We start from the raw sequence: 15,163 nt of genomic DNA, 5'->3' as shown, positions 1-15,163 counted from the left end.
TTTTGGCAGATGCTCTAAAACTTGCTGAGCCCTCCCACGGCTTTATTTGACATGTGACATGGCCCATCAATGACCCACAGTGCAGTGAATGGGTTAAAAGCATACATAAAATTTAATCTTGAGATCTCTAGATACACACTAGTTCTGAAAGTTCAAGTTCTTGCTGGGGAGCCCATGTAAATGAGCAGCAGTATCCCAAACTCATCACAAGAGTTGAAGCCTCCCTCATTATTGACACAACAGTACCCTATATTTGAGCACCAGAGTGAGTCCTCTTGTATCTGTTTGTCCCTCAGTTACTTCACAGTTCTAGTATGATTTATAAAGGTGTGAAGGCTTCTTCCATAAAAAGTGCCTCAATCAGAGAAGGTCTGCTTGTTTTGATGGCTGTGAAAATGGTGAAAAACTTGGGAGTACAATTGAAATTTTTATGCATGAAATGTACAGAGATTAAAGGCTGAAATTCAGAAATGCTAATTGAGTAGAGTTGACTAAGAAAACATTTAATGTACCTTTGCGCTTTGATTTCACTACTGCAGGTCTGTCTATTTTAACAGCAATCTTAATTTCGTGTTCAATAATAGTGAGAGGAAAAAGTGCAGTGCCTACATAAATGCTAAAGCTCAGTAATGGGTTTATACATAAAGACATATTGTGCTGTAACACACACACTCTGTTTGATTAATTTGTATCGTCCTTGATACCATTGGAGATTCTTAACATTTCTTTGCACTCTTTGATGAAAGTGGAAAAGAAACAAGAAAATGTTTGTTTTAAGGCATCTCGAAAGGACACTAATGTGAAATAATGTTGTATGCAACAATATAACTTGGCTGATAGATCACCCTTTGGTAACTTTGCAACTTTACCAGCATTTTTTTTTTTTATGAAAAAATGAAAGTGTTGTTAATGCTGAAAACAAAATCACTAATGAAGTGGTCTTACCTTATCTACACCCACATGCAGCGTGGGCACTGTTACGTCATTGCATTAAATGTAACCATCTGAATGATCAGCAAATCAGAAAAGTGCGCAAAAACTAAACTGCTTTGCCTGCCAATTGCGCAGGCATTTATCATTTAAGAGCAAATGGTAAGTGAAATGGAATGACAAGAGCAGAAGACCATTCAAGGTTCGTGAAAACAACCTTAAGAGCCTTTGCTTGGTTTATGCTTTTGAAGTTGTGCATGACAGCTTCACACAGGTCAGCTAGTCAACATGCGAAACAAAGTTGAGAACTAGTCATTGCCAGCAATGAATTGTTTTCATTGAGTGCAGTAAGGCGAATTTTTGAGGGGTGTCATAGTATATCATCCGCTTTCACATATTTTCTCACTTGCCCAAGTTTCGTTCTTAACATATTTGCAACCTTGGAGCACCCTTGTTGCAGTATGGCCAGACTTATTGTTCCCCTTCAAAAGGTGGTAGGCTAGACATTGCTATTAGATAAGGAAGCATAATAGTGTATGACGTAATTTCCTGCAGGAAATATTTTGCAAAATGGAAGCACAGAAGAAATAGAGATCCGTGGGGCAACAATTCATGCTTGTGAGGTAAGCTGTATTTTTTTCCTTTTATCCTTTTAGCTTTTATTGATAAAGCCTCGAACTTTGTGCAGTGGAAAATTTTAATTTTCGCAGACTGAAAACGAGAAATTCACGAGATTTTGCGGGAGACAAATTGTTCAAAATTAACTTTGTGTTGTATTCAGAACCGTGAATGTGATTTGTTTTTTCATGAGCTTTTAGTGTAGCTAAAGTGACCCACGCCAGTCTCAAAAGCTGCCACAAGAAGCCAGCTTTTCAATGAACTTTGAGTAAAGCGTGTGGTATAGTACAAGTGCAAAGAGAAAGTTACTGTGAATGTAGCGAGAAGGCAGTGTGGGTTTTTGAGATAGGGAAGGCACTTACAGGGTTGAGGGAAGTAGAGAAAGCAAAAAAAATGGCAAAATGGTGCAGGACTGGGCAGTTGTAAACACCAAATAGTGCATGTATAGTGGCGATTGTGGCTACTTGTGCATCTCGGCAACGATCATGCACTGCTTCTAACCATTTGATGTTGTTAATGTGATATGTATTAGAGTCCACATTCCAAGAAAAACACAATAGCATACTGCATCTGCCAGAACTATTCCTGATTTATTGAAAAGCATCCTGTGTCTATCCCAAAAATTTGTGGTTGGTTGGTCTAAGTCGCATGACCTTGTAACATCACCAGCCTCTCTGCCAATTTGGGGATTTCGTGGCCATGTTGGCAGGTGCTCTGGCAGCTGGCAATTGTGGCGAGCGTTGATTGGTCGACGAGGTGTCTTAAGTGACATGGCTGAGTTCGCAGGTGCTCAGGCAAGGGGTTCTGCGAGGTTTTGTCATCATCCATGGGGTTGCAACTGCTGCCAAACAGCATTATGAAGTGCCTTTAGAAAAGCACTTTCACTCTGAGGAAAAAGAAAGTGTCAAGCAGAATCGAACTGCTATCCTTTTGTTCACAAACCGGAGCACGCTACTTATACACCGCTGAGGAGTGAAAAGTGTTTGTTTAGTGCAATAGTTTAGAGGTCTTATATGACCATCTCATACCTACTGTAGAGTGGACAGCTGCCATACATTGATAAAGTTAAGACCACTAATCAGCATTACTAAGCAGTCCCTCTAAGTAGTACTACTACTTATCTCTACTACTTAACTGTACTCTTAATCTTACGATTGATAAATAATAATTAACACTGCTAATTAGTGAACAAATAAGGCCATTACTTAGCAGCAGTGCATACTTTCCATGCGGCAGTGCTTTCGCTTCAACTGTTGAGGATAGTTAAGCGTCTTGTAAGTTTTTGTGTCGGCAGCATTGTTTGCCAGTTTGCGTTCAGTCTATATTTGAAGGCTGAACTTTTTAGTTGAATTGTGTGTGGGTAGGGGGACTGTGCATTGAAGATTTTAACAGTACCACTTGGAGAATCTTGTAGATGAAATGATGCATTTCAGATGCCATTACTGTAGCATCATTAGAGCCCGAAATACCATTGGTGATGGCTTCAGGTTATATATTGACAGAAAATTTGCACATGCACCATACGGCCATGGAGAAGCACTCGTATTATGAAGACCCTGTATGAGGTGTGGAGAGGTGTTCAGTAAGTTTCGTCTCCTGGTCTATAACATTTTTTAGTAAATGGTGGAATGGAAAAGTGTTACGTTAAGATGAAAGCTTGAAATGTTTCCTTTATTATGAGCACATCGCTTTTCGATAATTCATCCCCACCAATGACATAACTCCACCATTGGTGTCCTATTTTCTGCGTGCCATTAAAGAGGAAGGTCAGTTTCTGTTTTGCCTCACTTACTGGACAACCAAGGCCATTACGCTTCTGGCTCTGCCAGTGTTGCCTTCAAAAGGTTTCCTCATTCTTCTATGATGACACACAGAGATACTGTGCTCATGGGTGGAGTACACTGCTGCTGGTGTAGGCTGTGTTGTCAAGTGACGTGAATCTGAGGAAAGCATTGCAAACATTTATTTGAATGCAGATTACTTGTGTTCTCCTTGATTCTTATTTCTGCTGCTGCTCAATTTATGTTGCTTTCCTGTTTTTCTTTGTAACCTAAGTGATAGTGTGTTGTGAGCACCCCTGATTCGAGGTAGCATCAAAGCATTTTGAGGTGAAGTTTTGTAACACACCAACAGAGGGCAGCATAGGGCTGCACGCACTAAAGCCCCTTGATACTTTGAAAGTTACGCCAACGATTGAACTTTGCCGCCGCCGCGCTACCTCCTCTCCTCCACCTCGCCCCTTGCGCGCCCCTTCGCTGAAGGCCGGCTCTCCGCCCGATTTCCTGAGCGACGATTGGTCTCCCTGCCATTGCCCTTGGAAACCAACGCGCGTCCGGCGTTTTCCTTGTGTTTTCTTTTTCCTTCGCGCCATTTTTCTCCTAGTCTCGGCGAGCGAATATTGCGCGCTGTGGTTTTATTGCAGCGTGCAAGCTCAATGCTGTGCTGTTGCGCGTACAACTGCAGCAAGCGGCCTGAAGATGGTTATGCGGTATTCATGATATCGCAAGGCAAGCGTGACGGCTTGCGCACGAGTCAATGGATTCACAAGATTAGTCGAAAGACGTTTATTCCTAGAAAGAACAGAGTTGTTTGCGACATCGGGTGCCTTTCTCACTCCCCGTAATAACGCGTCACCTGACGCTGCGTTTTTTATTCCTGCTTGCTCCTCAATATTTTTGTGGCGGCAGCATGTTCATTGTATAAAAATAAGGTTGTCCTCTGCAGCATGCTGCATATTCTGCGAGGCTCCATCATTTAACACGCTTCGACTTCTGTACAGTCAGAAATAGGGCGCTATAATCTGCTTTTTGCTGTCAGAGATGACTAGAAAATTACAGTCTCTCGATTGCATTTGTCGCGATTATGCTAGGATCCCTGGCCTCCTTCACTAAAAATCAAAATTCGGGCTTGTAGAGGAGCTAGCCTTTCCAGCTTGTACTTGTAGTGTGCGTCGGTTACTCGGGAGCAATGAATGCTGGCCCTGGCAAGTAAACCCGAGGTATTGCGGGTAATCTGCACTAGTTATGTCGTACGGCATTTTTTGTTTTTGTTTTTTTTCAATTCTTGAATGTGTCTTGCCATGCTTCGACGCACGCGTGGGTTAAAACATATGCATTCGTTTTATCAGGGATACGGCCAACGTGCAGGAGGTGTTCATATGATCACACACGCTTCACTTTGACCATGACTACTAGGCGTTGGCAGGTTACCTTCGCTTTGAAAGCTGGAGCTCTAAAACTGCGATTCTGCGTATTCATTTATTGCGAGAAAAGGTATCCCATCGATGTCAAATCAGCCGGAATCATTGCATCAATTTTCTGTATTTACGAAACTTAAACAATCAATAATAATTATAGTTATGATGTAAAAATAGGGGAACATTTTGCGAGCAACAATTCTTAACACTGCAACATATTACTCATTTCATTTGTATGCAAGAAGATTTTTTTTTCACCTAGCCTGAGTGATTAACTCATCGCTCTATGTTCTAGCTACATTTCACTGAAGACCAGTTTGAGCCGCCAATAATACACGAACTCGAAAAAAAAAAACAGGCCAAACGCAGTTCCATCAATTTTCTCTCACCGACCTGTCCTGAAGTAAAGGAATTCCTCGACAGAGACATGAACCTCGCGCTGATAGTAGTCAGTTATTTCTGTGGCTTGCTCTTTTCCCACCTCCATTTATGAGAAAACAAGAAAGTGTAAGAATTAAAAGTCAATGTATAGTTGTCTCGTCAGATATTATGAGATAATAGAGATATGACTGACAACGTAAGTCAATGAAAATTGAAGTATATCAATGGGTCATGGGACGGCATCAGATTAAATAGTGATGGTTATGAATAGTGATAGGTAATGATGGTGACTGTTACGGATAATAATAGTAAATGATAGTAATAGGCCCGGATAGTGAGGTGATAGTGTTCGTTGCGGATAGTGACAGTTACGATAGGTCTCTGGCATTAGTAGATATAGTGATAGGATAGCGATACAGTACAACCTCGATAATTCGAACTCGGTTAATTCGAAATCCCGGATAATTCGAAGGTTTTCTGCGGTCCCGTATTTTCCGATGTAAATTTGGACTGCTGTGCGGCAATGCCTGATCCATGTTTCGCCGCAAACCCGGCGAAACGACGGCCCTACGGAGCCGCGAGGCAAAGCCACATAGTAATGGTGATGATTTATAGGCGAAGCGCCCCAGCCGGAGCACTCTCTGCACAAAAATCGGTCCACAGTGCGCCTCGCGCACCGCCGAAACACGCGCCTGCAGAGGAGAAGACGTGCTTCACTGCAACACGGCGGGCATACCGGTTTTTATCACGTGACCTCGCCCCCACTCCATCCCTTGGTGTGCTTCGCCCACTCTTCCCCCGTGCCTCCGACGCTGCAAGTACGCCATCACCACCGCCGCGCCGGTCTCGCCTGCGCCATTTCTTTGTGTTGTGCGCTGTGGTTAGGGGTCGGCTACTGTGCCGTTTTTTTGGGCGGGACTGTGCAGAAGTGCTAGCTTTGTGACCGTAGCAGTGCAGAAATGCCAAAGTACAAGACTTTAACGCTGCAGCAGAAGTTCTGCTTGATCCAGAAAGCAGGCAAGAGCGCTTGTTCGAAGACCGAGTTAGCCAAAAGGCATGGCGTGCCCCTCTCGACGTTGTCCACAATATTGAGCAACAAGTCAAAAATACTAGAGGCTTACGGCAAGACCTATTCTGCAGTAGCCTGGATGACAGGTGCAATATTTGAAGAGTATGTGCGGCAACTTGACCGCAAGTTCGCGGCCACGGGCAGGAATGTCTTATTTGTCGTCGACAACTGCCCGGCACATGGCGGCATCCCACATCTCCAGGCCATCAGGATGGTATTTTTACCTCCGAACACCACTTCGATCTCACAGCCGATGGACCAAGGCGTCATTCACCACACTAGGAAGATTTATCGGTACCACCTGCTCAAGCGCATGCTCCTTTGCTACGACAATGGCAAGGAGTACTCCATCGACCTCCTCGGAGCCATATGCCTCATGGTGTACGCTTGGAAACAAGTGGAGCCCACATTGATCAGGCGGTGTTTTGAACACGCTGGTTTTTCCAGTGAAAGCACTGTTGATGCCGATGCAGACCACCCATGTACTACTACTCTTGACGAAGAAGGAGCAGAGTATTGCGACCGCATCAATGCGCTCTGCGCAGAGGATGAGTCCAACGCAGTCGGCTTCGCCGAGTATATCAACATTGAGAGTGAAGAGCAGACTGGCTACTCTGACTTGGAGAGTGAGATCACTGCTGGTACGAACATGCGCGATGACAGCGACGATAGCGACGACGACACCGATGAGCCTCCCCGAGCACCTGCTCTTGGTGAAGTTATCGGATCACTGAACGTTATCCGCAGTTTTGTTGAGTGCCGCGGTGGAAGTTCAGAGATGTTTCGTCTATTTGACCAACTCGAGAGCATGACCTTAGGAGCCGCAAACTACCAGACGCGGCAAACCAGCATCTCTGATTACTTTCAGTAGTAATTCAAAATATGCCGAATAAAGGTAACACGTTCCTGCAACGAATTTTTTTGCCTAAGTCTTATTTCTTGGTGTGTTCGGTTAATTCGAAAACCCGCTTAATTCGAAGATTTCTTGCGGTCCCGATGACTTCGAATTAACGAGGTTGTACTGTAGTTAATGAATTGGCAGTTATATGCTTTCTCATTTTCGCACGTTGAAGACCTATGTGCACCTTGTAATTTTTTTATTTGATTGTTGCGTTCAATGAAATCAAGCTCTTTTACATAGCGCATGAGATCACAGCATGCTTGCCTCAGAACTTCAGTGTGTCGGCAATAGGGCCCACCACTTCTCCCAGTGTACCCTGCTGTCTTTTAACCACACGCGAAGTCAGTGAGGGGCCGCGTACTCATAAAATTATTTAATTCCTCCATCAGCATCATATCAAGACTGCCGTGACAAACCTGTTCCTTGCCTCGAAGCAGCAAGGAACAGCTCAAAATTTGGTTTTATACAAAATTAACTAATTAACGCAGGTTATCGTGGATCGCTAACTAGCACAGTGCCATAACACTTGGCCTAAGCTTTCCAATGGTATACGGTTCGATGTTGCAGCTAAAATTTAGATTTTAATTGCAATTAACTAAATATCAATTAATTTGGCCCAGTAATTGATCAAAATACATGTACAATTAACCAATAACCCAATCTCATGGTTGATCACGTGGCATATACTATGCTTAGAGAGATAGCTTGACAGTAGCGATGTAGACTAAGTCCTGCTTTGACCTTCTCTGATCTTGAAGTTCAAAGCACCAGCCTGGATCGTTTTCCGAAGTTTTACCGCGGTGACAGATTTCACGCTCTAAAAAAAAAAAACACAAAGTCAGAGGCAGTACTAGATTAAGTGCACAATGTAAAACCTTATCATAAGAATTAAAAAGTGTCTGTAGCACAGAACTCGCCGGGAAGCTTTGTTTATCAGTATTCCCCATTCAAACAGTTCTAAGAAGAAACCAATCAATTCATGAACTTTACTTTCGGCATTTTCAATGCTTTTTTCGCAATTTTTTAAAAACTGTGTGCACTCCTGGAGCGCAGACCTGGCCCAAAAGCTCGCGCTTCACTCACTGCTGCGGCCGGCCGGCGGGCGTCAAGGAGAAAAAGCGTGTCGTGCGCAGCGCTCGCCGCCGCCGTGCTAGGAGAATCGAGGAGGAAAGCGCGGCGCGGAGGAGAGTGTCGCTACTTTCAAATTATCAAGGGACTTTAGCACGCACTAGGGTGCCTCGATGCGCGCCTGCTCTCCGCTGAGGGTGGCGCCACTCTTAGAAGGGGTCGTCGCCGCCAAAACCGGTTATCGGGAGGCGTCACCGCCATTTTCTTAGATTCCGCTCCAGCCGTCCCCCGGATGCCCAAGCTAGACACGGAAAGCGGTATTCTTCACATAGTCTCTGCAGAATTGCTGGGTGGTGCATTCCCCAGTGCACTATCAGTGCTAAAAATTACCAGAGAATGCTTTCTTTTGCGAGCCCAAAAACGACCTCTTCTATGGACTGTGAAAGTGAAGCAGGACAACTGGCAGCCGACGAACTACTCTTGCATGTACAGCGTAAGTACTCCACTTCTCTGCAGTGCTAAATTCATTTTCGGGCTTATGTATAGCTTGTCTATGCGACTGTTTCTGATTACCAGACATACCATTTTATGTACCTGTCGGAGGCGCCATATCATGCTTTTGCAGCCTTTTGATATTTAATCGCTGTTAACGGACGTAATCTCTTAGAGCTCGAGAGCGATATGGATCGTTCAATGCATTTACACCTTCATTAATACACTTAGCATTACAAATTAAGGATGAGGCTGGTAAAAATATTACGATCTTTCTCAGCCACGAAGCTGAAACAGGAGTTATCGCGCCTACTTCACCAAAAGCCTCACAGCCCGCTTAATTTTGAAAGGCGCATCTGGCAGCATGAAAAATTGTGACCCGTGGAGCGCAGAATGGCATGCGATGCATTAGGCTTTGTTTCTCTACGTTGAGTCGCATTGAGATATTTTGTACTTTTGTTCTTCGCAAAAACTATGCTATTCGAGACATTTTTTATCGCCTATCCTATGTCACGGAAGTAGCACATAGAAATGAAAAGAATAAATAAATGTGAAGTACATCTTTATTTCGTGCGTGTGTGCAGAGTTCAGCCCATATGCATGTCAGTGTGCGTTTGTGTGAGTTTCTTGATTTATCGTAATTTAATCTTATTTTTCAGGGAATAATGCACTTATAATAGCAACAAAATTTTTTCGTACAGGCTCACTTTGATGAATCCTGTTTTGAACAAAATAAGGCAGACTGATGAAATAAACTGAAGCAAAATGCTGTACCAACGGATTTCCCATTCAGGGGAAGGTATTTCCCATTTGATTCACTGCCTAATTGCATACATTCGTTACCAAAAATGTGGGGGTCGCCCGAAAACATTTCTGTGGCATTTGAGCCTCAGGCCCGGCATAAGTCACTTATTTTGCCTTTAACAGGTTATGTGTACGTGTGTATATATCAATTCTGCTTGTCATGCTCTTATCAGAAGCATTCTCCTCATTCAATTCTACTGTCGATCGGCTAACACAACAACATTCATCTCAAACACTCACTTAACCCATTACCACTTGAAAGGCAGAATCGGCCGCCTTCTTTAATTAATACAAATGAAATTAACCAAGACGACATTGTAGTTTATAAAGGGAGCGGGGAACAAATTAAGTATTCATGTGCACCTTTTGGCCTCTACGCTTAGATTATTTTGTGGGGAAAAAAAATATTGCTGAGACATTGGTCATGCCGTATTTTCGCTCTGTTCTTTGCCTTGATTTTCCATATTTTCATTATACCTGTTTTAACCCTTTGCTTTGAGCTCAATTTAATCATTGGTTTGTATATCTTTCTGCTTCCAGTTGCTCCAAAGAAGCGAAAGCCACCTAGAGACAGAATGCAGCCTATTTGTGCATCAAGATAATAAATATTTGTTCTTGCGTGCGCTTGAGTCTTTGTTTTGACTTCATAGTGTATACGTGACACAGTTTGCCATCATTGCATAATAGTGTAAATAAACGTAAGCATGCTATGCATTCGCGCTTGAATATGCAGCTGTTCGTTTCGCGTACTCCACTTTCCGCTATATCCACACATAATCGCTATGATAGAAAGTTGACGGCGCTGGTATGACAACGACGGCGAACAGTTGGCCGCCGTGATCACATATCGCAAAACAAAGATAACCGCTACACTTTCGCTAATCGTCTTGAAATAGTGAATACATCACCGAATTTTTACTCTTTTCATCTAAACTATGAAAGGAATGATCATCAAAGGCAAAGTTCAATTCAAGCTACCACTGGTAGGGGGCCTCCTCTATCTAGGCGCGACACGCAGCAAACGCGCGCCTTGAAACCAACGGATGCAAGAAAATGGTGATCGCCCTAGCAGACGACGCGGTTGTCCTCGCCCTAAGCGGAGAGCGGAGGGCGCATCGAGGCACCTTAGCACGCACAGTCACTAGAAGCTGGATTACCTTTGTCATTTAGTTTGTCAAAAGGCATCATCCTATGTGCACCGGGAGCTGTGCAACTGTTGCTATTGGCCTGGAGATCGAGCAGAGTCGCCACCTTGCGGTGTAGCGGTGAACCCTACGCAGTGTGGATGCGTGTTCACATAGTGTGCCAGCAAGCAGTGATTACTTGTGTGCGTGTAGCATGTACAAGTGGGTTTTTTGTTTGTTTCCTGGTTCCGGTGCTCTTTTGCTTACCTGTCTGCCTCTTACAAAAGAAATGTGAACAGGTTATCATCCCATGCCCCATTAAAGAAAAATACTTGTCTGTATCGATTATGTCATACTGGATAAGGGCATCATCAGTTGGTCTTCGGCGCTTGAGATCCTTTTACGTGCAGAATGAGCTGATGCTGTCATTAGGCACCATGTCAAACCAAAACAGGTCACTGCCGTCAATACAAAATAATGCAAGCGCTCAGAAATCATATACATTCCCATTTCTGTTTGGAATACCACAGCTACTGAAGCATGTGACCGCAGACTGCTGTATAGCAGAATGCAGTTTGAATAAGCCACTCTGCCCTTTTTTTTTTTTTTTAAACCTTCATCGCGGTGCTTCAATGGTAGGTCGCTCAGCTGCTGAGTTCGAGAACGGGAGGGGGGGGGGGGTTCAGTTGTGGCCTTTTCGCAAGGCGCTCCTTTGATATGGGATTTGACTGCACATTAAACAACCCTAAGTGGGCAATGACACCGAAGCCCGCCAATACATCATCCATCATAGCCGATGCCGCTTCAGCACGTTACACCCCATATGCTTTTTTTTTTTTGCTAATGAAGGCTTTTACACATCCATAACAGGGCAGTGAGCAAATTTTGCTTTATGAAACGCTCGAACATTTCAAAAACATATCTTTCTAGCACATAATTGTTGCACTAATTACATAATACACCTAGATCAATGTACTTATCTGGTAGCCCATTATAATCCCTTTTTGTCCAAGTGTTAATGCTGTCTACCGAGCAAAGTCGATGCTTCTGACAAGGGATGTAAAATGGCTTCATACAGGCTTAACTATTAGTTCAGAAATAAATACATCTTTATAGTCGCATGATAAGTTGAACTCCATTTCCTTCGGGAGAGTTTTATATCCGGCACCTGTTTTAACCCTAATATTTTGCTTCGCGTAAGATTGAGTATCTGCTCAATAATTATAGTGATAAAGAAATCTTCAGACTGTCAAAATTCCTTGCCATAACATGACAGCGTCATGCACAGTTTTTTACGATGTCTTCGCAGCGACTGATTCATAGTTTGCACTTTAACGTTATTGAAAATTAACCTCTGGTAGTCCCAAGTTTTGTCAAGTATGTAAAACTTCTCTCACACAGGGAAATTTATTGGCTTTGTAAAATAAAAAATCATTATACTACTAATTTACCAATATTTCAAGCATCAGAAATCTCTTATATTCCTCGGTTTCAGAAAATTAGTCATTAGCGCACTACTACTCTATCAGATTCTCTGACATTGGCCGCAAGAATCATTTGCCTCGTTGTAAGCTCGGCAAACTCAATCCACTCAGCGCTGTACACGTAACAGTCAGTTTTCGTGTGCGGCGAGATTTCGTGTAGAGTGTCGGTGTAAACTCACTGTTATGCCTGGTTGCTTAGCCAGAGTTGATGTGCACTATGTCAACTGCAACCTGCTGGGCAGGAAGCTGTCAGTGCTCCAGTTGACCAGCTTAATCCTAGAGTCAAGTAAGGTATAATGAACCAGGCTGTGTCGCAATTCATTCAAAAGTACTGGAGGTCAGAGCACGAATCTTGAATCTGCGTGGGCTTGACACTAAATATGCCTGTCTGACACTCGTATAAGACATGTGCACACTGTTGAAAAGGTGATAAGAAACACGAAGCTGCCATTAGGCAAGTGGCACACAACAAAAGATAGGAAATAGAAAGTGTGCAGAGTGGGTCAGAGAAATAACTCAAGTTGCTTACATTCTAGTGGAAATCAAGAAGAAGAAATGGGCATGGGTAGGACATGTAGTGTGAAGAGGGGATAACAGATGGTCGCTTTGGTAACAAACTGGATTCCAAGAGAAGGAAAGGGCAGCACACAGCAGGAGGCGGCAGAAAGTTAGGTGGGTGGATGAGGTTAAGAAGTTGGTTAAGTGGATGTAGCTAGCACAGGACCGGGTTAATTATGGGAGAGGCCTTCGCCCTGCAGTGGATATAGTTGGGTTGATGATGATGATGACAAAAATACCAGGCCCATGAGTGCGATACAAAGCAAAAAGTGTGCAAACCGATGCCAGTAAATCTAAAGGACCTGGTTGCGTGCCTTGTTTTTCTAAAATCTGCACTCCTTTTCCGAGCATGGGCCAAATTCTTTATATTTTTAAAATATTGGAACACTCTAAACAGTAAATCACTAATGAATTGCAGAAGGCACGTTTCCTTCGCAGACAAACCCGCCGTAAACTTGGAAGCAGACCTATGCCGTGTGCGTTTCTGCAAGCGCCGCTGGCTGCCAACCCACACTATCAAAGCATCGGTGGTGCCACCTCTAGGTTTAGCTCCAGCAGACCTTATCCTCTTCCCAAAAATGAAGATTCAGCTCAAAGGTGGCCACTTTAACACCACTACGGTAATTTAGCACAAATTGCAGAAAATGCTTAATGGGCTTCAAAAAGAAGCCTTCACTTACACATTTCAGCAGTGGCAAGAATGCTGGGAGCATTTTATTGCTATGCAGAGGATTATTTTGAAGGTGTTAGTGTGTAAACAGATAAAGCATTTTCATCATGTGTTACTTCACTGCCTGCAAAAAGGGGCAGTGAGAGAACTCTAATGAACATTATGATGATGGGCCATATTGTCTCGAAGTGGTGATGGCAGTGTATCAAACGTGAAAACCATTTATTAGGGCTGTTTTATATTCATAAGGTACTCTATAGAACAACTCAGTGGTGGCAACAGCAAGTTCACTTGGTGATTGTCACTGGTTAGAATTCTGGTTTTATTAAATATCTGACTGTTGCAAAAGTTCATTGCTGTTCGTGTTTCTTATGCCGAATTTCAATTTGCATGTGCTTTCTAAGTCGTACATGCATCAAAACTGTATCCTTTTTTCAGAAAAATTATTTAGCTTTTTGCTCTCTTCTTGTGCATAGGAATGAATGAAACACCTACCTGTGACCTCTTATAGAGACCTCACTTCCTATTGGCCATCATGCTCATTAAACAGATCGCACACCTGAGTCACGTCCATGCTCAGGAATGATGTTATGGGTTTTTCGGTTATGACGGATGTACCACCACTACAACATTGGGCAATGACAGCCATGCCATAGCTTTTCAGAGGCCTCCTTGATCTTGCTTTTGTTGCAATAACTGCACTGGAAGGGCATTCGTTGTCATTGTAGAGGTATAGAATTTATTGTGCCTTTGATAGCTTGTATATTAAGTTTGGAAATCAATTCTCTGTGATTGTTGTTTTTTGCAGCTGATCCGAGAAAAGCTGAAGGAACGAAAGCTGTCTTCTGGGGAAATCAATTCTGTGCTAGTAGACTATTGCCTTTGGGACTACCGCAGACGACATTCAGATGATGTTGACAAGCATGTCCCTTTCCACCGCGTTCGCTGCATTTACTACTGAATGAGAGGGTGCAGATCAACTATGTGCAACATTGATGTGCCAACCATACTTCTTGTAGTGTCTCTTTTGGTATCGTACAACATTTAGTTAAATTTAGTTGAATATTTGTTTGCTCTACAGCTATACTAGTAACATAGTACTGGTGAGTTCCCCATGTCCTGTTTATTCTGGAGGCATGCAGAGAAGCTCAAATTATTTCTTGCCATTATATAATTTCATCACTATGAGGGCATAATGATGGTCATGTAGGCCAGTTTCACATAGTCATTTCCTCTCTATTATGCAAATTAATATAAACCTCATTTGAGCACCATGAAATATTTGGCAGCTTCACCATATTTACATGTACATTGAAATTTTCTCTTTAAAATATTTAGGACAAGGTGTTCTTGTGAAGTTCCTTGAAGCTAACTTTGTGCTGCACATATTCATGGTGGCGAAGAGGCCAAAATTCCATCCTTGCATGTATTTCAGATTTGAAATGACTATGTTTTTGCAAATAATCTTTCAATTATGCATATGTAATTGTCTTAATTCCAAGGAAACTGAATTGGTTATAAGTGCCTTGCAGTCTAGATGGGTCGAGTGCAATGTATCCTGAACATAACTGTGCAAAGCACAAAAGCATGCTTCTTATGAAAATTGTTGCCTGTTTCTGCAGCGATACCTAAATACAGAGCTGCTGAATGTTGTTAACACATTTTCTGTCACTTGGTAATAAAATTTTTTACTTCTATATGATATACCTGTTATGAAGTTTCTAGATCATTTCACATCTTCATTGATTTCCAGCCTTCGGTGAACATGCATTGTTCTGCAAATTTATCGGAACCATTTTGAAAAATTCTCCCTCATCAACTGGGGGCTCACTTGCACTGAAATTGCTCACAAAGCTTGTGCGTTGTTG

General features: G+C 42.9%; 1 protein-coding gene across 4 annotated transcripts in view; it reads left to right on the top strand.

Annotated features, from left to right (window-relative positions):
• The window catches only part of LOC146205180 (queuosine 5'-phosphate N-glycosylase/hydrolase-like), a 40,293-nt gene extending 25,294 nt beyond the window's left edge, over nt 1-14,999 (top strand). Inside the window, exons 6-8 of one of the 4 annotated variants that reach the window (XM_084589864.1) lie at nt 1,486-1,553; nt 3,051-3,130; nt 14,104-14,243. In XM_084589864.1, the coding sequence (XP_084445990.1) occupies nt 1,486-1,553; nt 3,051-3,130; nt 14,104-14,107 (152 nt within the window). In that variant the 3' untranslated portion in view covers nt 14,108-14,243. Of the gene's footprint in view, nt 1-1,485; nt 1,554-2,981; nt 3,131-14,103 lie in introns of those variants that run through there. The other 3 variants (XM_084589863.1, XM_084589865.1, XM_084589866.1) reach the window with 3 other exon arrangements.
• Nucleotides 15,000-15,163: the final 164 nt, after the last annotated feature.

This window comes from Amblyomma maculatum, chromosome 1 (assembly GCF_055883805.1).
Source record: "Amblyomma maculatum isolate TAMU_Amacu chromosome 1, ASM5588380v1, whole genome shotgun sequence".
NCBI lineage: Eukaryota > Metazoa > Arthropoda > Arachnida > Ixodida > Ixodidae > Amblyomma > Amblyomma maculatum.
This window is presented reverse-complemented; position numbering and strand designations above follow the sequence as displayed.